Below are 25,213 nucleotides of genomic sequence, written 5' to 3' on the forward strand. Positions count from 1 at the left end.
ATTTATTGAGGTTTCAAATAGTTTGCGTGACCTTATAAGAGCACTACTGTGGCTATTTAAAGGCACTCCAAATTCAGGAAAGCACTTTCATGCTAATTACTGCATTTCCTTATTAAAGTCTTAAATGAAGAGCATCAGTTTGGTAATTAGGGGTGGGTTGGGAATAAAGGCTAAAAGACAGAGCATGAGATTATTAATAACACTATGTTAATATAACAGAGAATTTATTTGGGATAAATATAGTAAATATAGTAGTAGTTATATCTATGATCTTTATAAATATAACAATTATAAAGCAAAACTGGCCAGTCATTTTTACTGGTTTTAAATTAGGTTTGTATAACCTATTGACAAAGATTAGGAAGGCAGAACACATAAGGAAATACTTAAATGCTTTAGAACTATATTCTAAACTTGTCTGCTCTATGAAAAGTTTGTAAAGTAATTGTGTTTATTCAACATAGACTAACAGCATTGGGGCAACAGCATTAAACTTAGCCTACAGATGATGTTCATTCATTTATGATAACATAGAATTGTCAGAGTGACTGGTATTCTTGTAGGCTTTTATAAATTGAGGAATTCCCTGAGAAGGTAAATCTACTCAAGGCATTGTAAGTATAAGCAAAGTCAGAGAATACTTGAAAATCAGAGGGAAAACAATTGGACATCATGGAGTAAAATTAGATTGCTTCATATATATAACTAAGCTGATGCAAACAAAAATTTGATTTTTTGTGAAGTTTTTAAAATCTACTTCCCAAGAAACAGACTCAGAGTTAAACTTAAGAAAGAGCCTTTCTTGAAAATGAATATCTAGTGTATATAAAGATCTCAAAAAAAGTTTCTACCAAAAAATCAAATAACCCAATTAATAAATAAGCAAATGAATTAAACAGATACTTTTCCAAAGAAGAAATACAAATGGCCAGCAAAAACATGAAAAATTTTCAGCACATTAGTAATTGGGGAAATGCATCAAAACTACACGTAGATTTTGTGTCACCAGTTAGAATAGCAGTCATCAAGAATACAAATAATAATAATAAATGCTGGAGAAGATATGGAGGAAAAGGAACAGTTTACAATGGTGATGGGACTATAGGCAATTAGTACAACCACTATGGAAATCAGTATGGAGGCTTCTCAAAAGATGAGACATGGAACCACCATATCACCCAGCTAAATATTTCTCAATATTTATCCTGAAGAATTAAAGTCATCTTACTACAGGGTTACATTCATAGCCATGTTTATAGCAGAACAGTTCATAATAGCCAAACAATGGAACCAGTCTTGGTGTCCATCAGTGGACAAATGGATCCAGAAAACACACACATCAATGCAGTTTTATTCAGCCATAAAGAAAAATGAATGGGATTTTCAGGAAAATGGATGGAACTGGAGACCATCATGTTAAGCGAAGTAAGTCAACTCAGAAGGTTAAGGCTCATATGTTTTCTCTCATCTTTGGAAGCTAGAGAGGAAAAGGGAAAACAAAGATGGGGGTGACAGTTTTTAGGTGGATCTCCTAAACATCAAAGCGAGATCAATAGAGGAAGGGGACCAAGGGTTGGGAGGTAGTGAGGGAGGGGGGGATGTGCTGGGGAATGATCTGGGTCAAATTATATTGTTATATTGTGTGCATGTATGAATATGTAACAACAAATCCCATCAATATGTACAACTATAATGCACCAATTTTAAAAAGTGGAAAAAAATGGTATATCCACTTTGGAAAACATTCTGGCAGTTTCTCAAAAGACTAAACATAGATAGTTTATATATGAAAGAGAGGGAGGGAGGGAGGGAGGGAGGGAGAGAGAGAGAGAGAGAGAGAGAGAGAGAGCATGCATGTGTGCACACGCTTGCCTATCTCAAACCTAGAACTTGAAAAATTAGTTGGCTGAGAATATTGGAAGAAGTGATTAATCATCAGTTCTCAAAAGTATAGCCTATTTTGGGCTGGGGTTGTGGCTCAGTGGCAGAGCACTTGCCTCGTACAGGTGAGGAACTGGGTTTGATCCTCAGCACCAAATTAAAAAAAAAAAATCAACGAAATAAAATTTTTAAAAAAGTGTAGCCTATTTTGTAAGTTTGTTCTATATCTTAGTTGGCTTAGGCAGTCAACAAAATACCATAGACTGATGGTTTTAACAATAGAAATTTATTTTCTTTATGTTCAGAAGGCTGGAAGTCTGAGATCAGGATGCAGGTATGGTCTGTTTTAGTGGGGATTCTTCCTGACATGCACTTGGCTTCCTTCTCACATGGCCTGTTTTCAGTGAGACCTTGAGAATCTCTTCTCTCTCTTTCTCTTCTAATAAGGCCTCTAATCCCATGGTAAAGACCCACCCTCATGACTTTATCTAATCCTAATTTTTCTCCCAAAGACCCCATCTCTAGATACTATCACATTGGAAATTAGGACTTCAACATATGAATTTGGGGGAGGGGTAGCACAAACATTTAGTCCATAGTACTCATTAATCCTCTAGGATAGCTCAAGAATCATTGGGGCCAAGTGACTATGATTGTGATTGGGGTCCTGTTTCATTCTTTTATAGAAATATTGCCATTAGAGGCTGGGTATATAGCTTAGTTGGTAGAGTGCTGCCTTGCATGCACAAGGCCTAGAGTTCGGTCCCCAGCACCACAAAAAAAAAAAAAAAAAAAAAATATTGCCATTAATTTTAATTTTTTCCCTTTTATATTTACTTATTTTCTCAAATTTAAGTATTTTTGATCAAATTATAATCTGTAAATCTATTCAGTTAACTGTATAAAACATGGCATATTTGTTTTTGTAGATTATATAATTTGTATTAGATGTTTTTCTGTTATTGCGATCAGGATACACATTTATTTGTATTTTAGATATATATTTAAATCAAATGTATTAAATTTTATATGTACACACACAAAATTGTACATGTATATTAAACATATAATAACACAAATTTAGGAGAAAAACCATGAATTTTTAGAACCAACTTTTAGTTTTATCAATTTTTTCAATGGTTTTTTTTGGCTTCAATTTCGTTGATTTCCGCTCTGATTTTAATTTCTTCTACTACATTTGCTGTTGTTTTGCTCTTCCTTTTCTAGGGTTTTGAGATGAAGTGTGAGTTCATTTATTTGTTGGTTTTTTCCTTTTTTGATGAATGAACTCCAGGAAATGAATTTCCCTCTTAAAACTGTTTTCATTGTGTCCCATAGATTCCGGTACGTTGTGTCTGTATTGTCGTTTATCTCTAAGAATTTTTTGATTTCCTACTTTATGTCTTCTGTAACCCATTGATCATTTAGTAACATATTGTTCATTTTCCAGGTGATGCAGGATTTTTTCCTTCCTTGTTTTATCATTGATTTCCAGTTTCATTACATTATGATCAGATAAGGTGCATGGTATTATCTCCACACCTTTATATTTACTAAGAGTTGCCCTATGGCATAATATATGGTCTATCTTTGAGTAAGATCCATGTGCTGCTGAGAAGAAGTGTATCCACTTGATGATGGTTGATATATTCTATATATGTCGTTTAAGTCTAGGTTATTGATTGTGTTATTGAGTTCTATAGTTTCTTTATTCAGCTTTTGTCTGGAGGATCTGTCTAATAGAGAGAGCGGTGTTTTGAAGTCACCCATAATTATTGTGTCGTGGTCTATTTGACTCTTGAACTTGAGGAGAGTTTGTTTTATGAACATTGCAGCACCATTGTTTGGTGCATACAAATTGATAATTGTTATGTCTTGTTGGTGGATGGTTCCTTTTAACAGTATATAGTGTCCTTCTTTATCTCTTTTGATTAACTTAGGTTTGAAGTTGATTTTATTCGATATGAGTATGGCCACTCCTGCTTGCTTCCGAGGGCCATGTGAGTGGTATGATTTTTCCCAACCTTTCACCTTCAGCCTGTGTATGTCTTTTCCTATCATATGAGTCTCCTGAAGGCAGCATATTGTTGGATTTGTTTTTTTAATCCAGGTTACTAGCCTATGTCTCTTGATTGGTGAATTTAAGCCATTAACATTTAAGGTTACTACTGAAATATGGTTTGTACTTCCAGTCATGTTTATTTATTTATTTATTTTAGTTTGGCTAGTTTTTCCTCTTTGGTTATTTTTCTCCCCCTTTACTGAGATACCACCCACTGTTAGTTTTGGGTGCTATTTTTCAATTCCTCCTCTGGTAGTATTTTGCTCAAAATGCTTTGCAGTGCTGGTTTTCTGGCTGTGAATTCTTTTAATTTTTGTTTATCATGAAATATTTTAATTTCATTGTCAAATCTGAAGCTTAATTTTTCTGGATACAGTATTCTTGGTTGGAATCCATTATTTTTCAGCGTTTGAAATACGTTGTTCCAGGATCTTCTCGCTTTCAACGTCTGTGATGAAAAATCAGCCGTTAACCTAATTGGTTTACCCCTGAATGTAATCTGCCTCCTTTCTCTCGTAGCTTTTAATATTCTCTCCTTGTTCTGTATGTTGGATATCTTCATAATTATGTGTCTTGGAGTTGGTCTATTACGGTTTTGAATGTTTGGGGTCCTGTAGGCTTCCAGGATTTGGCAATCCATTCCATCTTTCATATCTGGGAAGTTTTCTAGGATTATTTCATTCAATAGATTGTCCATTCCTTTGGTTTGAACCTGTATACCTTCTTCTATCCCAATGACTCTCAAGTTTGGTTTTTTATGACATCCTGTATCTCTTGAATAGATTGCGCTTGAATTTTAAGCATCCTTTCTGTGTTGACTATAATCTTTTCAAGTTGATAAACTTTGTCTTCATTATCTGATGTTCTGACTTCTACTTGATCTAGTCTATTTGTAATATTCTCATTTGAGTTTTTAATTTGGTTTATGGTTTCCTGCATTTCTAGGATTACTGTTTGATTTTTTTTTTAGTATCTCTATCTCCTGGTAGAGTTCCTTCTTTGCAATTTGAATTTGCTTATGCAATTCGTTTTCAAAGTATTCTTTCATTGTTTCGACTTGCTGTCTCATGACTTCTCTAAGATTCCATTCCATCTGAGTCAGGTATGCCTTGAGTTCTTTCTCTGTCCATTTTTCTGATGCCTCTAGGTTCTCCTGTAGATTTAAGTTGTCCTGCATCGTTTGTAATCCTTTTTTTCCCTTGTTTTTTCATGTTGTTCACGTTACTTTCCAACTCTGTTTAACTGCTGTGTTTCTGTTTTCTCCTATAAATTTGTTTTGGTTTTGTATATCTCTGTGGTCTCTCCTTTGTGGTGGGAGACTATGCCTAGAAATGTTGGGCTTTATTGTACTTTAAAGCTGATTCATTCAATTTATAAAAGGCTTCCGGATTCTGTATGCATATAGTGATTTGTTGTTTGTTCTTAGGACTTTATGTTTAGGTTAGGTGCTATGATGGTATGAGGGTCAGTATGTCTTGGCTACTTTGGAAGATTGCTCTACTGAAGGGGGATACTAACAGGCGATTGGATCAGGGTGTTGGTAGTAGCTAGATATTTAGGAGCCCTATATACAGCCTCGAAACATTCACCTATTTGCATTTAGACAATTACACTTAATGGAAGACGTAATGCTTGGGATGAAAATTGGGGGGTAGGGGAAGGAAGGTGCTCTTAAAAAGAAAAAGGAGAGAGAGATAGATAGATTAGAGGAGAATGGAAAGAACAATAAAACTGGAAACGGGTAAGAAAGAAAGAAGCAAAAGGGGAGAAAAGAAAAAAAGAGAAAAAAAAATTGAAGTCTTAGAGATCCATTTTCTTCTCTTTCAGTAGGCGGAGCTGTGCCCTCCGAGCCGAGCTTCTGCCCTCTATGTGCCAACAGCAATCCCTGGAAGGCGGCTCCTGGGAGTCTCTCATTCCTGTTTTCCAGTGCCCTTTCACTTCTCCGGCCCCTCCCCCCCTTCCTCCTGCCAGCAGGCCAGGTCCTGTTCACCGGAGGCGGTTCCCCAAGGATCTGGTTACCCTTGCAGCCCCACCGCGTGTCCTATTTCCCGAACGACTGAGCACTCTCTCTGTCATTCATCTAAGCCCCAGTGTTGTGGAGCGGTGATCTGGGAACCAACAGTTTAATTTTTCCGGACCCCTTTGGTGGGCATGCCTCCGGAAACTGGTGGCTAAGACCTTGGGTGTCGCTGCTGGTGGTAAGGGGAGTTGGGGATCGGGAATCCCCTCTGCTTCCCTATAGTCACGCCCCCGGAGAGATTCCCGAGGATTCCCGGCTGCTTGTATCTGGTGGGGGTGGGAGTCACACACCTGCTAAAGTGGATTCCGCTGGGATGGAATTCCGTTGGCCTAACTCCCCGGTGACATCACCTCTATGCTATGGCGGGCCCCAGGCTACTTTCTGGAGTGTCCAAAGGGAGGGGTGGGACTGGTCTGTCTCTGGTCTGACCGGATCTCGGTTGGTTTCAGTTCCCGGTTCGCTATTTCATGAAGGCTTGGCTAGAGACCTCTTCCTAGAGTCCCTGCGCCGCTCCTGCTGAGCTGCGCCTCAGAGCCTGGTCACTCTGAGTCGCGCAGGCAGTGGCTGGCGGGTCTGGACCTCTACGCTGCGTGGTGGAAATTCACTCGTCTGGGGCAAACTGTCACCTCCAAAAATCCTACTAATTCCCGGCCAGTCTCTCTTCAGTGGAATTTTGCTAGGAGTTTCTCAGCAGGTAGAATCTAAGCGTATCAATGCGTCTCTCTGACACTGTTATTGAGGAGGTACTGAAAACGCTGCCTCCCCGCCCGCCACCATGTTGGATCTGAGGCAGGATTCTTTTGTAAGACCTTTGGAGAGAGCATGACCCTATGAACACATTTTTTTGGTTCAGTGGTAGTGGATTTTAGACTTCCAGCTTCCTGAAGTGTGACAGAATAAATTTCTATTGTTTTAAGCACCATGTTTGTGTTATGTTTTTACAGTAGCCAAAGGAAATGAAAGTATTTGATCATAGTGTGATGCTTATTATTGTTGTTATTGTTTTTAAGATGAAGGCATGAGTGACTTGAGGATATGGCTCATTGATAGACTGTGTGTCTAGCAGGTGCAAGGACCTGAGTTCAATCCACAAAAAATGAAATAAAGACGTGAGAAAGTGAAGTTAATTCCTTTGATTTTAATAAGCAGCTGTTTGAAGAAAACAATGTGAGGAGGTAAATCAGAATTGATCATTTTTTTATAGCTGTGGATATATTACTGAGGAAGAGCTAGTATGGTTATTTGGTGCTTGTTTATAGGCATGAGATTTCTGCAGAAGTATAGGCAAAAGAATACCATGGAGGAAAAAGATAATAACCATTTTTGGTTCCAAGTTAATAGATGTTTCATTCATGGCAAAAATACTGAAAGTTCCCTACTAAATTGTGCTGTATGTAGCTAAAGAAGTGACTCTGTCACTTTCATAAAAATTAAATAAAATTGTTCTCTGATATCTTTTTGTTTTAAATTCTCTTTTGTAAATGCTCCTTTAAAACCAAATTCATTAGGCCACTGTGATAAAATTCATGGTACCAAACAAATAATTCAATCTGAAGTGTTATAAAGAAGTGAAAGGGGAGGCCTTTATAAACCCTCAAAACCTATTTGATTCTTCCTTTGATTACCTAGTTCAAGCCAAGAGACCTTTCTCTTGTAGAAACCCCTGAAGACTTGGAATTGTGAGATAGAATTTTTGAGTGTGTATGTATGTATGTATGTACATGTGTGTGTTTAATTATGTATGTATGTATATGTATATATGTATACACAAACACACTCACTCATGTGTGTACATATCAAAGACAACTTTCCAGGTGAGGATCTGGTGGCTTTTTCATTAATGCCTGTGTTTAGTCTTTATTATAAAAACAAAGCTATTTGGGGGTCCCTGGGATTTCAGCAGTGAAATAGTTGTGATGTTAAACCCATGAGGTGGTTATTTAACCTCTGCTGGAGGAAGTGGTGAATGAAAAGAGCTGCTTTCTTCTATTTATGGTTATAGAATAGAGAAAATTACATGTAACCTAGAAAAATAATCACTTTTTATATTGCGAAGTCACATTTAGAATTTTGCATTTATTGTGGAGAAAAGGGAACTGTCATGGAGGAAAATAATTCATAATTTTGATCTCCCATTTTTTTAGCTCAGCTTTTTTTGGGATATTAATATGCCATGAATTTTCCCATTTTTAAAAAGTATACAGTTCAGTAGTTCTTAGTATATTTATGAAGTTGTGCAGTCTTCATTACTACCTAGTTATGGAATATTTTCATCACATGAAAAAGAAATTCTGTATGCATTTACAATCTTTAATAAGTATCCCTCCCTACATGCCTGGCAACCACATGGAATTTTTATTCCTATAGGTTTTCCTATTCTGGTTAGTTCATATAAATGGAATCATACAATATGTGGCCTTTTGCTATTGAATTTTTCTCTTCATGTAATGTTTTCAAGGTTTATCAGAATCAGCATAAATCAGTAATTCATTTTTAATTGGTGAATATTCCATTTTATTTGTATACTTTATTTATCTCTTCATCAATTGGTGGGCACTTGGGTTGTTTCTATTTATTGACTATTATGAATAATGTCACTATGAGCATTTGTGTACATCCTTTTTGTATGGATACATATTTTCAGTTCCATTAGATAATATATGGAGGAATGAAATTGCTGGGTTAGATGACAACTCTGTGTTTAATAATTTGAAGAAACAGCAAACTGTTTTTGTAACATAGCTGCACTATTTTGCATTCCCATCAGCAATGTATGAGGGTTTCAATTTCTCTGTACCTTTGCCAACACTTATTAATGTCTCTTTTTAATTCTAGCCATTCTAGTGGATATGAATTAGCATCTCATTGTGAATTTAATTTGCTTTTCCCTAATGATTTAAGGTGTTGAGCATATTGTTATGTGCTGATTACCAATCTGTGTGTCTTCTTAGGAGAAATGTTTATTCAAATTCTTTTGAGCATTTTAAAATTAAGTTCCTTTCTTTCATTTATTTTTACTAAGTAATCAAGGAAGAGTTAATGTAGGTTGATTTTGTTTTTTTTTTTTTAACATGCATCCCATTATAAATATCCATTTTCACAAACTAGAATATTCATGATTTATAATATGAGTTCCTATCCCCTCTAGAATAGGCCATTCCAACCAAGTTGGCTATAAAGCAAGTCCATTTTTTTTCACTGATTTATATTATGTAAAGGAAATTCTTCTTTACAAAACCATTGAGTAATTGGGAATGATAAAAACCATACTTTCTGAAGGTACAAAATTATTTTCCCATAAAATCTAGAATTATACTCACTATGTACAAAGCACTTTAAATTCTGACATACCAATTTAGAATTTGTGGCAATTAACATATTAATACGTCATAGTGAATCTCACCATTGTGTACATCCACAAGATTGAGATTCTAATTATTAAGATATATTTCATGTTTGTATAAGTATATTAAAATAGATTCTACTGCCATTTATAATTAGAATAAAAAAACACAAAAACAAATAAGCCGGGACATCAGCATGTTGTTCCCTAACAGCCTTAGTTAAGAATGAGAGAAGTGGATTTAGTGATTAAAAAAGGAGAATTTTTTTGGTGGTGAGAAGTGGGAACTTACAGGTTTGGGGACTATTGATGATTTACTTATGTTCTAGTATATTTTAACCTTTTATTTGTATTTATGACTTAATTTGTACACATTGGTCATACATATGTTATGATTACTGAAATCATAAAACTGCATTATTCCCATAGTCCCACCTGTTAAAAATATTAACTTCCATCTGTTAAAATATTACTTGAATAAGTCCCACTTGAAGGACAACTTAGATTTTTTTCTTTGATTTACCTGTATCTGATGTAAAATATTGCTTTTTGTGATCTTGTCCATTGTGACTTTACCTTTTCAGTTTCTAAAATGAAGATGTTGACCTTAGTCTGAAATTCTCACATTAGCTTTCAGGAAATACTTTTTTTGCTAAAATAACTTGATTTAATAGTGATAGAATGTTGTATAAGAATACCCTGAGTCCAATTATCACTATAAGAATAGAAATTCTCCAAATGGAATAAAGAAAGAAGCATATTCTGAACTCTAAGAAGAACATAGTAATTAATAGTGATGTGGTGAGGTACAGTACATACAAACTCCTCCAGGAGTAGAAAGTGGGAAAGAGTTATGGGAGGTTAGAAGAAAGGGACCTAAGCCAGGTGAAGGGGTTTTCAAAAGCTTTGATGATGATTTTGAATGTCATCCTTTGGGCAATAGACATCAAGAGATTTTTAAGCCAAGAGGGTAATGTAATCAGATATGTATCTTGGAAACATTGTTGGTAAATCCAAGGTTGTATTAAGAGGTATAACTGTAAGAAACAAGCAAAATAAATCAGGAAGCTATTTTGTAGTAGAGAAGAATCAGGACAAATGTGCAAAAATGGTGGTAGAATCACAAGACTTAGTGACCAGTGAGTTGTCTCAATTGTGAAGGAGAGGCAAGCATTAACAGTGTTCCAGAGGTTTCTAGCTCAGGCCTTTGCATTTATGGAAACAATTGATTTAATGAAGGTATATAAAAGGGAGGTATGGAAATGTGTTTGTGAGAAAAGAGTGTGGTGGTAAATTTGATTTCAGGATACCTGTGGCCAAATAGGTGAAATGTCCCAACTAGTAGCTATAAATTGAGACTCTGAGTAGAGGTACAGGCTGGAGACACCCCTACCCACCACCCCATGTATATATTTGTATGCATGTCTATTTATTTGGGAGCTGTGGAGGTAGTAGTTGGGAACACAAAAAGGTGTGCTATCACCCAGGTTATGTGTAGGGTAAAAAGAGAAGGTTGAAGAGAACTCCCTGGGAAACCCAGTCAAAGAAGGTAGGCAGTCTGTGGAAGAAAAATGTTCGCAAGGTAGGAGGAAAATTATCAAAAAGTAGTACCCTGGAATTCAGGAAGGAAAGATTTTAAGAAAAGGGGATGGGTACTGTCAAAGGTGATAAGTGAGTTCAGATAGCATAATTATGGCTTTGAGGTTTAGTAATAATGAAGTCTATGACTTTTACTTTAGGCGAGGGGAGGAGCAGAAGTTAGATTGCCTTGGGAGGAAGATAAATGGGGTTAATGAAAGCAAAGGCCTTCTAGACCAAAGACATGCTGAATAAAAAAAGGTGATGGACAGTAGTTTGAAGGGTAGTCGGGTTATGATTTAGGAAGACAGAAACATTCTTGGATGAAAATGAAGAATACCAGAGGAAAGGATGATTTGGAAGAAACTTGAATTTTAACAAATAAGAAATTATAAATATCTTCACATACAGGCCATAATCAGGTTATCATTATTGGTTAATTTTATTTCTCTTTTTTCCATCCATAATAAAATTACTAGAAACTTAATTTAAGGGCTTCTTATAATGTAGTTTAATCCAATTTATTAAAGAAAGAAAACAGAAAAAAACTCATTTCAGGAAAATGATGAAATTTTTAAAAAAATGAAATTTAAAAAGATTATAAACATTTCTTAAATCAATTATGAATATAATGTATTGAAGGTATTGGGATTACTTAAGAGAAAAATTACCAAAAGCTTGGTTTTGCCGGTGAAATTAAGTATGTCACCCTGGCTCCTTATTCTTTATCTGATTTATGTTATGGCTTGTTCTAAAAAGTTAGTACCTAAATTTAATTAGAAAGGAAAGAAGTATAGGTACTTAAAACTATAATTAAATCAGAACGTTTAGAATAGGGTGAGACTTAGAGCAGAAGAGTGTCTGACAGACAGATCCATTTATCCACCTCCTCCTTACTTGTTTCCTTTTTGCTTACCTTTTTAGTCTTATTATGAAATAAATCACAAGATAGAAAAGTATAGAGAACAATATAACAGACCTTTTGAATCTGTCTCTGTTTATATTTGCTTTAGATGCTTTTTACTTTTTTAGAAATAAAATATCCTAACACTGTTCTTCATTTCCTTTCCTCTTTGGAGTTTTTTTAAAAATAAAATATTATAAATATGGCTGAATATATATCTTTCTCTCTGAATTCTTTCCCATTTTCCTTCACTGAGGTTTCCATCATCTTGAATTTATTGCTCAGTCTCATTTTTTCTTTCATTACATCTTTATATTTCCTTGAGAATCAGGCAATTACTTTGCTGTTTTATACTTTATGTAAATGGAATCAAATGTGGATATAATTCTGTGACGTGCTTTTTTAAATAAATACTGTATTCTTGAAATGTATTCATATTAATATCTGGTAAAGTAAGTTCTTGTTTATGCTTTTCAGAATTTAAGTATTCCTGACTATGTATTCTTTTTTTATTTTAACATGAATTTGTCATGTTCTTCCAGAAGACTGATGTGAATTTCATAGAATGTATAGTTTAGAACCTCCTTCAATAAAATAAATTCCTTTGTGTTTTCTTACAATGTCCAGTTAATTGCATAAATTTCACACAAATTTTTATATATATCATAGTCATTGCTTAGTTTTATACATTTTTTTCCACCATGACTTTCTCTATTAGGTTACTTAGGTGTGCATTTTTAATTTCTGAAGATAGGGTTTTGGGGTACTTACCTTTTAAATCATTCAATTCTAATTTGAGTACCCTTTGATCAGATGTAGTCTAGTCAGTTCCTGAGAAGAACTTTTCACAACTTTATAGGACCAGAAGATAAATTTTAAGGATTAGGGTCCACCAAAGATGATAGCTTTTTTTAAAAAAATTATTTATTTATTTATTATTTGTTCTAATTAGTTTTACATGATGGCAGAATGCTGAGTGTTAATGGCTTAAACTCATCAACCAAAAGACATAGACTGGCAGATTGGATTTTTTAAAAAACATTCAACAATATGCTGTCATCGAGAGATTCATCTCATAGGAAAAGATATCCACAGACTAAAGGTGAAAGGATGGGGAAAAAACATATCACTCACATGGACTGTGTAAACAAGCAGGGCTTTCCATCATATCAGGTAAAGTGGACTTAAAGCCAAAGTTAGTCAGAAGGGATGAAGAAGGACATTTCATATTGCTTAAGGGAATCATACATCAACAAGACACAACAATCATAAATATTTATGTCCCAAACAATGCAGCATGTACGTACATCAAACAAACCCTTCTCAATTTCAAGAATTAGGTAGACTACAACACATAATACAGGGTGACTTTAACACACCTTTCTCAATACTGCATAGATCTTCCAAACAAAAACTAAACAAACTATAGAACTAGGTAATCAGTAATTTAGACTTAATAGACATATATAGAATATTTCATCCATCAATGAGTAAATTCACTTTCTTCTCAGCAGCACATGGATCCTTCTCTAAAATAGACCTTATGTTATGCCACAAAGCAACTCTTAGCAAATATAAAAAATTAGAGATACTACCCTGCATTTTATCAGATTATAGCTTTTAGAAATATCCCAAGCTTTGTGGTGGGGCCTTAAATGGATATACCTTAAGAGTAAATGTGAGCTATAGTTAAAAGAGCTCTACATGATAGCTTTAGATTTACCTGATTGGCACCAAAAATTAATACCTGAAAATGGATGAGGTGAAATTAGACTCTTGGTGACCTCACATCAATAATAACAATAATAATTCTCTCTGTGGAGGAAACAGTTAAAAGAGGGTGGTAGGGAGAGTATTTACAATCAAAGCACATTATATAAATATAGGGAAATGTCACAATGACATCCATTAATATGCACTAATAATTCATCAATACACTAATAATTTTTAAAACATTTTAAGAAAAGGAATCCAGGGTTTTTGTTTGTTTTGTGGTGGTGCTGGGAATCAAACTCAGGGTCTTCTATACTCTAAAACTGAGTGAATCCCAAGTCCTTAAAGCAGTTTTTCAAATAATAAGGTAGTACTACACTACTAAGCAGAATTTTTATAAATTTTCTTTATTCAGGGAATTAAAGAAAATTGAAACATTCTTCTGAGAACTTGTTTGAAAAAGAATGAAATAGGAACTCTAGAACTGAAAAATGCAGTAATTAAAATTGTGTGGATTTAGGAGTTGGGGATATAGCTCAGTGGCAGAGTGCAGGCCTATCATGTGCAAAGCCCTGACTTCAAACCTCCATTTCAAAAAAGGAAAAAGAAAAAAATAAAAGCAAAATTATAAAATATATAAAATTGGATAGATTTATCAAAATAAATTTACCAGTAAATTAGATATTAGCATAGAGAGAATTCATGCTCTGGAAGATAGTTCATAAGAAAATAGGCATAACATAGAATAACAAGGGGTGGAACATATGAAGAGTGGATTAGGTAGGGAAGAATAGCATTCACCTACTTAGGAATCTCAGGAAGAGGAGAGAGAATTTAATATCAGTGTTTGAACTAATTATGATTGAGCATAATCCTAAAATGACAAGTGATAACCATCCATATATTTAAGTCCAGCAAATTCTAAACAGAATTTTACAGTTAAGCTGGGCATAGTGGCACAGGCCTGTAATCCCAGAAGCTCGGAAGACTGAGGCAGGAGGATTGTGAGTTCAAGCCAGCATCAGCCAAAACAAGGTGCTAAGCAACTCAGTGAGACCCTGTCTCTAAATAAAAATACAAAATAGGGCTGGGCATGTGGCTCAGTGGTCAAGTGCTTATGAGTTCAATCCGCCGTATCAAAAAAGAAAAAGAAAAAAGAAAAAATAATTTTATAGTTAAAACTGAAAACCAGAGATAAAATCTTAAAACTAGATAAAGTAATAAGGTAGTGATTAAAAAGTAACCATGATTTGTTACTTGACATCACTGATAAAATTTTTTTAAAAAAGTGATTTCAGATAGAAGAATGGAGGAGAAAAGAATGAAGAGCATGAAATGAAACATATGTAGGTATATCTTAATGAGCAGAGACTATATAAAAAAGATATTGTTCTTGGGGGGAATCTAAGACATATGCAAGCTTAAAACAATGTTCTGTATGTGAAGAGGGAGAACTATAGACAGTGTTTTAATATATTTATATTTTCAGGCACAATTCCTGACCATTTAAAATTGGGGATGCAGTTATCTAGGATAATCATTAAAAGAATAGTAAAAGGCTGCATAGCCTCTAATTTGCATGAGGAAAGTTAGTGAATAAGTATTAAATCGATTGAAAAGAATATGAGAAAGTAGAGAACAGTTATATATAGTAGGTAGAGTTAAACGTGGATATAGCAGTACTTACATTAAATGTACATGGTTTTGTTGCAGTAATCAAAACAGTTGAGTATCCATGAAAAGATAAACACAGAAATGGGTGGAACAAATTAGAAAGTCCTCAAATATACTGTCAGTAATTTGGTTTACTCAGAAGCAAATTGTGTAGTCAATTGTGTGTTTGCATGAAAAAAATAAAAAGAAACTAACATATCTCAACACAAAATTAATTCCAGATAGATCAAAGAATTAAATGTAAAATCCAACACTATTAATCTTCTAAATGAAAATATCTGGAGTGTGAGTAGGCCAAAATTTTTTTACATGAGACATAGAAAATACTAAAAATAATGTTAGACTTCATCAAAATTAAAAACTTTGACTCTTCAAAAGGCACCACAAAGAAAAGGAAAATGCAAACTATGAACTGGAAGGGAGTGGGATGAGAAATGTGTAGCAATAGAAACTTTCCTATTCCATTAGTGGGAGTTTAATATTGCTATAACCACTGGAAAGATTGTTCAACAGTATCTATTAAAGTTGGAGATTTGCATGTCAGACGACCCTGGATTCTACTCTGTGTTTATATTCAGTAGAAATTTGTGCAGATGTGCACCAAGAGACTCACACAAGAGTGAGATCACAGCAGCAGTGTTGTACATGCAGTAGAAGGTACTACATAGCAATGTTAATGAGTCGACCATGTTTTTATGTTAGCATGGATGATTCTCGGAGATATACTGAATGAAAGAGGCTGGATGTGAAAGAGTACATACTGTCTCACGAACTTCATGTAAAGTCTGTCAGCAGGCAAAACTAACCTGCATTACCTAGGGATACATATTTGAGTGGTAAAACTATAAAGAGAAGCAAGGAAAGATCAGAAGAATCAGTTCATTTGTAAGAGGAAAGAGGTGGTAATTGCAAGGGTGTTTTGGGGGGTGTTGGCAGGGTTGTTTGTTTATTTAAATGGTTGCATGTTTCTCTTTTTTAAATATTAATTTGTTGCGCTACATATTTGTTCCACGTGTGGTTTTTCTTGGTGGGGGAGAGGGGGAATATATGTTTTATTCACAATAAAAATAATTTAAAAAGAGGAATATTTATTGGCACAGATAAGTGTTAGCATGAGATAAAGGCATGTTACAGAAAAAGATACGTTTAAACCACTCACAGTTTTTAATGTGTGTGTATCAATGCACACACATACACACAAATTCAAAATCATCTAGCAAAGAGAAAAAAACAAAGGTTATAGAACAGAACGAATACTGACTGTAGACATCAAGATTTCACATGAAATTTGTTCTATTTTGTAACTAAAAATCCCTTCATTAAATGTTGTTTTATAAAAATTAAACTTATAGAGGAAATTGTCTTCTATATGAAAGATTGGGTTATTTAGACTTGCTCTGTTTACCTAAGGATTTAATACTGCTCTATATACAGTAAGTAGCATTTGAGTCAAAGACACATACACAGAGAACAAGACTTTAATAGTTAAAATATGCCTTAAAAATGCCTTAGCTGCAGGAAGAATGATAGAAATTACCCAACACTCTTTTAAACTATTTCCAGCAGTCAATATTCTTTTATCTTTTTTCCCCATATTTTTTATTAGTGCATTATAGTTGTGCATATTGATGGGATTGTTGTTACATATTTATACATGCACATGATATAACAGTATAATTTGGCCAGTAAAACTCCACAGCATTTCCCTACTCCCTCCCCACCTCCCACCTCTTGGTCCCTTTCCTCTACTGATCTCCATTTGGTTTTTAGGAGATCTAGCCCCATCTTTGTTTTCCTTTTTCCTCTTTAGCTTCTGCTTATAAGAGAAAATTACAATCCTGAACCTTTTGAGTTAGACTTACTTCACTTAGCATGATGATCTCTAATTAGTTCCTTTATCTCTCAGCACAAAAAAGATTAATTTTTTATTTAGTTAATTAAAGGAAAACGGAAATTTGATTTTTAAAGAGAATATTGTCTAGAGCCATGGAATTTGGTCAAAACAGTTGACCTCCTGTGGCTTCAATTTTCTATCCTAAAAGCAACCTGCCCCATTTTTCACTGTTGTTTGGAGTACAATGTAACATAAATATTTAAGTAGTGGTGTTAGCATTGATGATATACAGAACTGATTTCTGGGATCTCTTGGGAAGGCAGATTGCCATGGGAATTAAGAATTTGGGTCTGGAATAGAATCTGGTTTTGATTCCCAGCTCTGCCACTGATCTAGCTGTGTAATTGTTGTTTTACTCTAGTTCTCTCCCTTCGTTTCCCCTTCTTTAAAATTTAGGACAGAAGCATAGAGGGTTGTAAATTTTATATCATATGACTCTGTTCCCCTCCACACCTGCCCAGTCCTTCCCTGTGGTATTTCTTTTCTTTTTTTTTTTTTTTTAATTTTTTATTGTTGGCTGTTCAAAACATTACATAGTTCTTGATATATCATATTTCACAATTTGATTCAAGTGGGTTATGAGCTCCCATTTTTACCCCATATACAGATTGCAGAATCACATCAGTTACACATCCATTGATTTACATATTGCCATACTAGTGTCTGTTGTATTCTGCTGCCTTTCCTATCCTCTACTATCCCCCCTCCCCTCCCCTCCCCTCCCCTCCCCTCCCCTCCCCTCTTCTCTCTCTGCTCCCTCTACTGACATTCGTTTGTCCCCCTTATATTATTTTTCCCCTTCCCCTCACTTCCTCTTGTATGTACTTTTGTATAACTCTGAGGGTCTCCTTCCATTTCCATGCATTTTCCCTTCTCTCTCCCTTTCCCTCCCACCTCCTGTGGTATTTCTTGTTAGCATTGACACTCTGGGAGAGAGTACAATACACACTGCAATCAATATGTTCATCACACCAAACTCCTTTTCTGTTCTTTATGATGTGGCACTTGTTCAGAACTACTCTTTGGTAAGATCAGCACAGATAGGTATAAGGAAGCTTCCTTAGCACTGGACCCAGTTCTATGTTTTGTTGTTTTAAGTAAGTTGTTTTCTGATTTTAGTTCCAGTTAGCTTTTACTCCACAGTATAAGCTGGAATCTTCTAAGTCCTGTTGGTCACAGAGGAACTGTGTTGCTCCATAGGCTCTGTCCATGGATTTAACTGAATTGAATTCTAAGCAGCTTAAAGAAATTTTTCTGGCCAAAGGCATTATCTCATCTTGAATTTATATAATACTCTCAATTCCTGACTAGCTTTTCACTTTGAATGGTTTTTTATTGAATTTATTTCTCCAGTTGTCCCTTAGTCTTCCCATTCTGGGTACCTACAAATACACTTTTTAAAACTATTTACAGTTAAGTTTCCTCCTGTTTATTCATTCCAAACACATTATTTCCATCATATATTTTGAAACCTAAAGACTGACCTTCTGTGTGAACCATTAAATGGTTAATAACATAAATCTATTTTGCTATATAGTGATGAGGGATCTATTTATTACATATAAATGTCTAACATTTAAATGTATCAAATAGTTTACAAAGATTTGGCCTTGATTTTGCAATTTTTGTCAGAAAAGTTTCAGCAGCAAACTGACCAGGGTATGTGATTGGCATGTTAAGCTCCTACAAGCCAGGCATAATAGGAAGCTTTTCCATGTCAAAATTGGCTTTTTCAAAGGTGTTTTACAATTTTAAAAGGAAATTGGAAAAGTGAGATTCTAGTGAATTTATAAAGGTTTTCATTAATTTCTCCATACTTTTCACTTAGTGAAGTAGTTACTTGATTTTTGTTGTTTTTTCTTGGTGAACATTTATGTTATCTTTTTAAACCTAACTATGTACTTTTGTATGGATGGAGAGGGTTAGAAGTCAAATCTATGATGGCATCCAAAAGATGACAGTGAGTAAACAAGAATGGTGCTATTTTTTTTTTCACACTATTCAGTTTCCCTCTGATGTGCCTAAGAGGCACATTCATTCTATTTCATTCATGAATAGAAAATTTTTTATTAGTCACAGAGCTTTGGCATACTGTGAGATAAATTATTTAAAGTATAGTCACTTGAATTAGCATTTAATAGGAAAATAAATCAGTAATAATCCTTTTCAAGGTAATATAAAGTTAGTAATATCTACTGAGGACAATCAAAAAGAATAGGAGTAGGGTATGATTGCTTTTTGTAGAAAGAAAAATTTCATTCCATTTCTAAATGTTAACAATTGCAAGAGGAAAATCCCCACTGGGGAAGAATGCTTCCCAGGTAGCTTCATTGCCAAGTGTTGACACTGCATGGAATCTTACATGAGTAAAGTAAGGCTTATAGCAGTCTTTGGGAATGATGCACTTCCAAGGACCTTTGCTTCCTACTGTGAAAGTTTCTATTTTCGAAGCACACTAGAATCAGTGGGAAAACTCCAGTCTTCTCTTTGCTACTTCTAATAAAGACTAAAGGTTTTACCCCTGAATCTAGGGAAGCTGTGGAAAAGATAACCTATCTGCTAACAAAATAAATTTCAGAATGTTGTCAATGAATGAGCTACATGTTCTCTCTACTTTTATAGGATTGGACTGTGTCATTTGTTTATGGAAATAAGTCTTGTTTTCTTGTGGTCCCTTTTAACACCATTGTATACTACAGATATGATTTACAATCATTCCAAAGTTTAAAAAAATCCAAATAATACGATACTTGCTTTGAGACCATTCATATCTTTCCCTTTCCCTTTTCTCTCTCCTTGACCTAGCAGCAGGAAGCCTTTGTTTGAGGTGTTCATCTGGAACAACTTTTCCACACTTGTTTTCATGTTCTGTTAGATTACAGGGCAGCAGGCCTACCTTTGAAGCTCCTTTCTCTTTTGTTTCTTTGCCGTGCACTCCAGTAATTAACTTTGTCCTTCTTTTATTTGTTCCAGTCAATCGCAGGCCACTCTGCTGAGCATCTTCTCCCAGGAGTACCAGGTTAGAAGTTTTCTCCTTTGTGAGGGTTGACAGGTGCCTAATTGAATGATGAATGTCCCTTTATTTCTTTGTAATTGAACTGCCAGCTCTCTGATTGGGTTGGAGGATGTTCTCCTTTCCACATCAAGCACCGCCTGCGTCTCAGTGGAGGCCTGCCAAGCCTACCCATCCATCTGTCTAATAACATCTAGCCTTTGCTTATTTGGTGGACCTGTAATAAATTATGCTAAACCATTATTATTCTGACAATAATAATTTCCCTGTGTTGCGTGGTTCCATGTGCTAAATGTTTGCTGACTTGCACTGTCAGTGCTGCTTTCCATTGCTGACAGAGATGATGATAAATGACCATTGCTGGAGTGGCAGAAGGCAAGAGAGGCAGAAAATGGAGTCATTTATCATGAGATGACAGGTGTCAGTCAAGTGGCAAGTCTCTATGGAATTACTTTTTGTAGTTTTCAAATAAGTTGTTTTTAAGCAATGTTCTTCCTGGTTAAAAATGGCAATTGGATTGTAAAACTAGAGTACAGAGGACTTAGATGGAATTGAATTGAGGGAAAATTAATACAAAGGTTGAAAGAGGGAGCAAGTTTTTCTTTGCCCTCTGCAGCCCTAAGCAAACTTATTTAGATTCAATTACAATGACCCTGTTGGCTTTTACATATATACTGTACCTTGTGGTACAGTCTGAAGACATCCCAGCCAAGCAATAGAGATTAAAATGCATAGGCTCGTAGAGTAGAAGGAAAAAAAGTCCTACCACCACCAAAATCCCCAAGCTATTATTCATTTTGCCCTGTATGCTAGTCATTGAGATCAAGAAATATGTCATTATTGTTCTTGAACTTGCTCTGTGACACAATGTAAAGATTTTATTTTGTTTTGTTTCAGAAACATATTAAAAGAACACATGCCAAACATCATACTTCGGAAGCAATTGAAAATTATTACCAGAGGTATGACCTGCCTGCCCCACTAGAGGGTATCATAGTACCTATTAATTGTAATAATAATTACGAATAAATTAGATTATCAAATTAATTTTCTTTATTATACCCCAAGACATTGTTTTGAATCTGTATTTAAGACTTTTGGTATATTTTTTAATGAGTTTTCAATTGTAGACCTAAGAATATGGTGATGCTGTCTTATGGTGTGTGTGTACAATACTAGGTAGTTAAAATATTATTGAATCTCAGTTGGTTCTTGAAACTTACAATAAGTGCATATCTGTCTAAATGCATATGTCCATATATGCATACATATATATGTTTATATGAAAATTCTGAAACCAATTTTTAGTTCTTATTTAGATCAGCAAGTCAAAAGAATATGATTGAATTTTGATGTACCTGTGTTTTGCGTCATAGGTATTATGTTAGCCACTTTACAAAATAGGAAAGATATATCAACTAAAGACATATGGAAATACATCGTATTGTATGATTGTCACATTTTAAAGAGGGTTTTATATTTTAAAAGAAAATCTTGGGCATCAAATCAACAACATGGTATCCAGAAGCTATTTTAATTGTAGCATTACTTGTTATAAATACTTTTCAGTCTCTTGATCTGAAACAAACAGAATCTTAAATAACTGATTTTTTTTAATTTCTAAAATTTGTACTGTTATTATAATATGACTTAATAATTTATAACACTAAAGGTTTGCATTAGAAATGGTTGGTTTCTTAAATATTTCACGGGCATATTGGAAAGGAAAATTGTTTGAAATATGCTCTTAAATTATTATACTCAGATTGACAGATCAACCTTTTCTGTTTGAGAGTGACACCACTGATTTCAGATGAATGATTTTTATGCACAAAAATTTTATGAATGAAATAAATATGTGGATAAAGTTGGTGCCATATTTCTGTAGTTATTTTTAAGAATTGAGGTATAGGTATTGAACAGAGAAGTTATTGAAATTAAATTTTTTTTAAAAAGTATTCACTCAGCCATTGATAAAATGTTTTCTTTGTTTTGAGTAGTTCAATCTATTAAAGATACATATGCTTCTCTTACTCTGCTTCATACACTTGTGTCTAGGAGAGTTCTTCTCTGAACAGTCTTTGTAAAGTTTTAAGTAAGTTATTCAAAAGTCACAACTACCTTATAACATTTAAATTTCAGTCATAACCTTGATCTTATATTATAAAATTAAGACTGTCTATAAAGTCCTGTGAAAGCTGTGGCACTCATACTCTCCAAAGAAAGATTGAAAAGCCATTTTTTACATGCCAAAAAAATACATTCTTGTTTGTAAACCTTCTAGTGCTAGACTGTCATAGAAAAGCATGCTTTGATGTCCAGATTTAAAACCTTGAAACACAAGCTGAGGAGAAAAGACCGTTTTAGAGGAAAGTATACTCTTTTCTTAGAAATTTGCAAGTCTATTATCAGGTGGTAGGGCCACCCTGTGTCACTAGCCTCATTGTAAAAAGTTGTTTTTTGTTTTTTTAAATTAGATTCTAATATCTCTGCTACTTTTTAAAATATTAGTTTCATTAAAGAACATTTTAAGTATGGAAGTATGAAAATACATTTTTGGATTATCTGGGTAGTTAAGGCCAGAGACAGACATTTTTCACATTGTCACTCAGTAATGAATGGTTGAGTGAGTAGTAATGAGAATATAGAAATTTATTTCTGTATTCTGAGGAGCTAGAGCATTTGAAACAAAAACATGAAGTTATGCTGTAATGAACAGATTCAGAAGAAAGCAGTCTGACCAGTTTCTTACCTTATCACTAGTTTCCTTCCATACTTCTGTTGTGCACTTTGTGACCGAGGATAAGCATGTTGTTACCTTTTGGATAGATTGACCTCACAAGCCTCTTGTTCTAAATGTGCAGGCCCAATGTCCCTGTTTTCACTAAGATAAATTGGTCTTGAGAGGTTTTTGTTTGTTTTCCAGCTGATTATAATGAAGGCAAACTGTTGAATGAAAGCATATTTAAGCAGTTTGAAAATATTAGTGACAAATTATTTTTTTGCTTTATAAATTAATACTCCTCATTAGAAAAATTAAGCACGTTTGTGATGGTATTAAAAAAAGAACAAATGAGTACGCATACTTGTGCCATTCAGAGATAACCGTTGGTTAAAATTTCATTCCAGTTTTTTGTCAACCCATTTTTTAAATATTTTTTTTAGTTGTAGGTGGACACAATACCTTCATTTTTATTTATTTTTTAATTTTTATAATTTTTTTATGTGGTGCTGAGGTGCAAACCCAGCGCCTCACCCGTGCGCAAGCACTGTACCACTGAGTCACAACCCCAGCACCTCAATCCATTTGTTTATATAGATGGTCATACTTAAGTCATAATGTACATGCAATTATGAATTCTGAATTGTATACTCAGAAAAATGTAAATGATATAATAGTATTTTGTAAAAAGCTTCTTATTTTATTGGTTGCTTTACTTTGTCATATGAAAGTATCAAAAGATACTGAACTATTCCTCCATTGAACATTTATGTTTTCATTATTTTTGATATTGTAGATAATACTGTGATAAACATCTTGATTCATGAGTCTACATTTTGGATTCAATTTTTTATGATTCATGAGTCTACATTTTGGATTCAATTTTTTATGTCTTTGTATATTGGGGCTGGGCCTCAGTGGTAAAGTGCTTTCCTTGCATGTGTGAGGCATTTTCTTTGTATATACTTACTGGTCCAAACAATGTGAATGCTTAAAAAAATCATTATATGTTGCCAAATTACTGTCTAGGAATATACTGGTTATATTCCTACTCACAATATAAGAGAAATTTGTGTTTTTGTATTCTTGGTAGTATTGAGATAATATTAACTACAAATTCAAAGGATGCATTTCATGTGATTGAGTCATGATTAACTGAAACTTCATAGGATCCAGATAGCAGAAGAAAACATTTTGAATTACTGAGAAAATTTCCTCAGTTCTCCATGTTGTGTATTTATAGACAGCTGAAGTATTGTGTTTAAAAACAATTCTCTATTCTTTCACACTATATTAATGTCATTTTATTTCCAAAGAGGAAACATTTTTGATAAAATTTATCTAGTTTCATCTAACCTGGTACACATGGATTTATGTGCACAAACATAATTGGTTAGATTTGCAAGTCCTCATCAGTAGTGAAGGTCAGAAATACTATGTCTTATCTCCTTCCTTCTCCCAAGACACATTGACTAAGGGGCTACCTTAAGTAGCTTAAGAGAATCAGATCAATTGAATTTTATTCAGATGTTCACACGGAGAAAAGGGTAGTTCAATTATGATATTGACAATACATGATAAAATTTGTACTTTTTTTTTCAGTTAGCACCATTACTGTGTTTGCACCATATCCTATCCACATGCTATAAACTGACTATAAAATGTGACTAACACAGTACCTACCTTCAACTTTTCCATTTAGTGGGAAAGCAGCTGTGTACCTAAATATGTAAAATGTGGTAAGAGAAGTTATCCATTTGAGGTGTGTGGGGTAGCATGAATGTGTACAGTCTAGGAATAAAAGGCTCACCTTTACAAGTTTGTTGAGAAGGGGAGAGCTTTCCATGTTGAGAGAAGGCCTTCAGTAGCAGAGCTATGATGTTTTTGAGGTAGAGTCTAGAGAACAAATGGAGAATGGCAAAATAGCCTGGGAATACTTAGGCAGGTACTGAGGATCTTGTTCAAAGGAGTAGTATTTTTTTTTCTTTTAAATAGGCAGTATGAACCCAGTGGTAGATTTTAAGCAAGGAGTAGACTATACATGTTTTTATGCAGGGAAGGAAGTTCTGTGGCATTATAAACAGGATAGATGGTTGGGTGAGCTGCAAGCAGGGAAGCCTCCTACGCTAGATCTTGGTATAGTTTGGGGGAGAGAGACTGGCAGCATTAGCAGTGGGGATGGGTTATGGAGATTTTAGAGGTAAATTCAGCAAAAATACTGTTTAGGTGTAAGCCTAGCATGATAATTTAGGTAGGTTTTTGAAGTTTTGCCATTAGATTTATTATAAAAATATTAAAGATCAAATAACTTTATCTTATATTTAAAATAAGTATTTAGATGCTAATGGATCTTTCACAGCCATAAAACATAAAGTAGGTCTTCTCTAAGGATCTTCTCAGGATGACTTC

General features: G+C 34.4%; 1 protein-coding gene across 7 annotated transcripts in view; it reads left to right on the top strand.

Annotated features, from left to right (window-relative positions):
- Cdin1 (CDAN1 interacting nuclease 1) overlaps nt 1–25,213 on the top strand; it is a 260,091-nt gene that overhangs the window by 40,356 nt on the left and 194,522 nt on the right. For 6 of the 7 annotated variants that reach the window (XM_058584670.1, XM_058584671.1, XM_046461441.2 and 3 more), the window contains 2 exons: nt 20,043–20,088; nt 20,980–21,044. The exons of the other annotated variant lie outside the window; for it this stretch is intronic. In XM_058584670.1, coding sequence (XP_058440653.1) covers nt 20,043–20,088; nt 20,980–21,044 — 111 coding nt within the window. The remainder of the gene's footprint in view (nt 1–20,042; nt 20,089–20,979; nt 21,045–25,213) is intronic. 7 annotated transcript variants of the gene reach the window in all.

The sequence above is a fragment of the Marmota monax genome, unplaced genomic scaffold (genome assembly GCF_021218885.2).
Source record: "Marmota monax isolate L192 unplaced genomic scaffold, Marmota_monax_Labrador192_F-V1.1 WCK01_AAM20220418_F8-fsc00001, whole genome shotgun sequence".
In the NCBI taxonomy this organism is placed as follows: Eukaryota; Metazoa; Chordata; class Mammalia; order Rodentia; family Sciuridae; genus Marmota; species Marmota monax.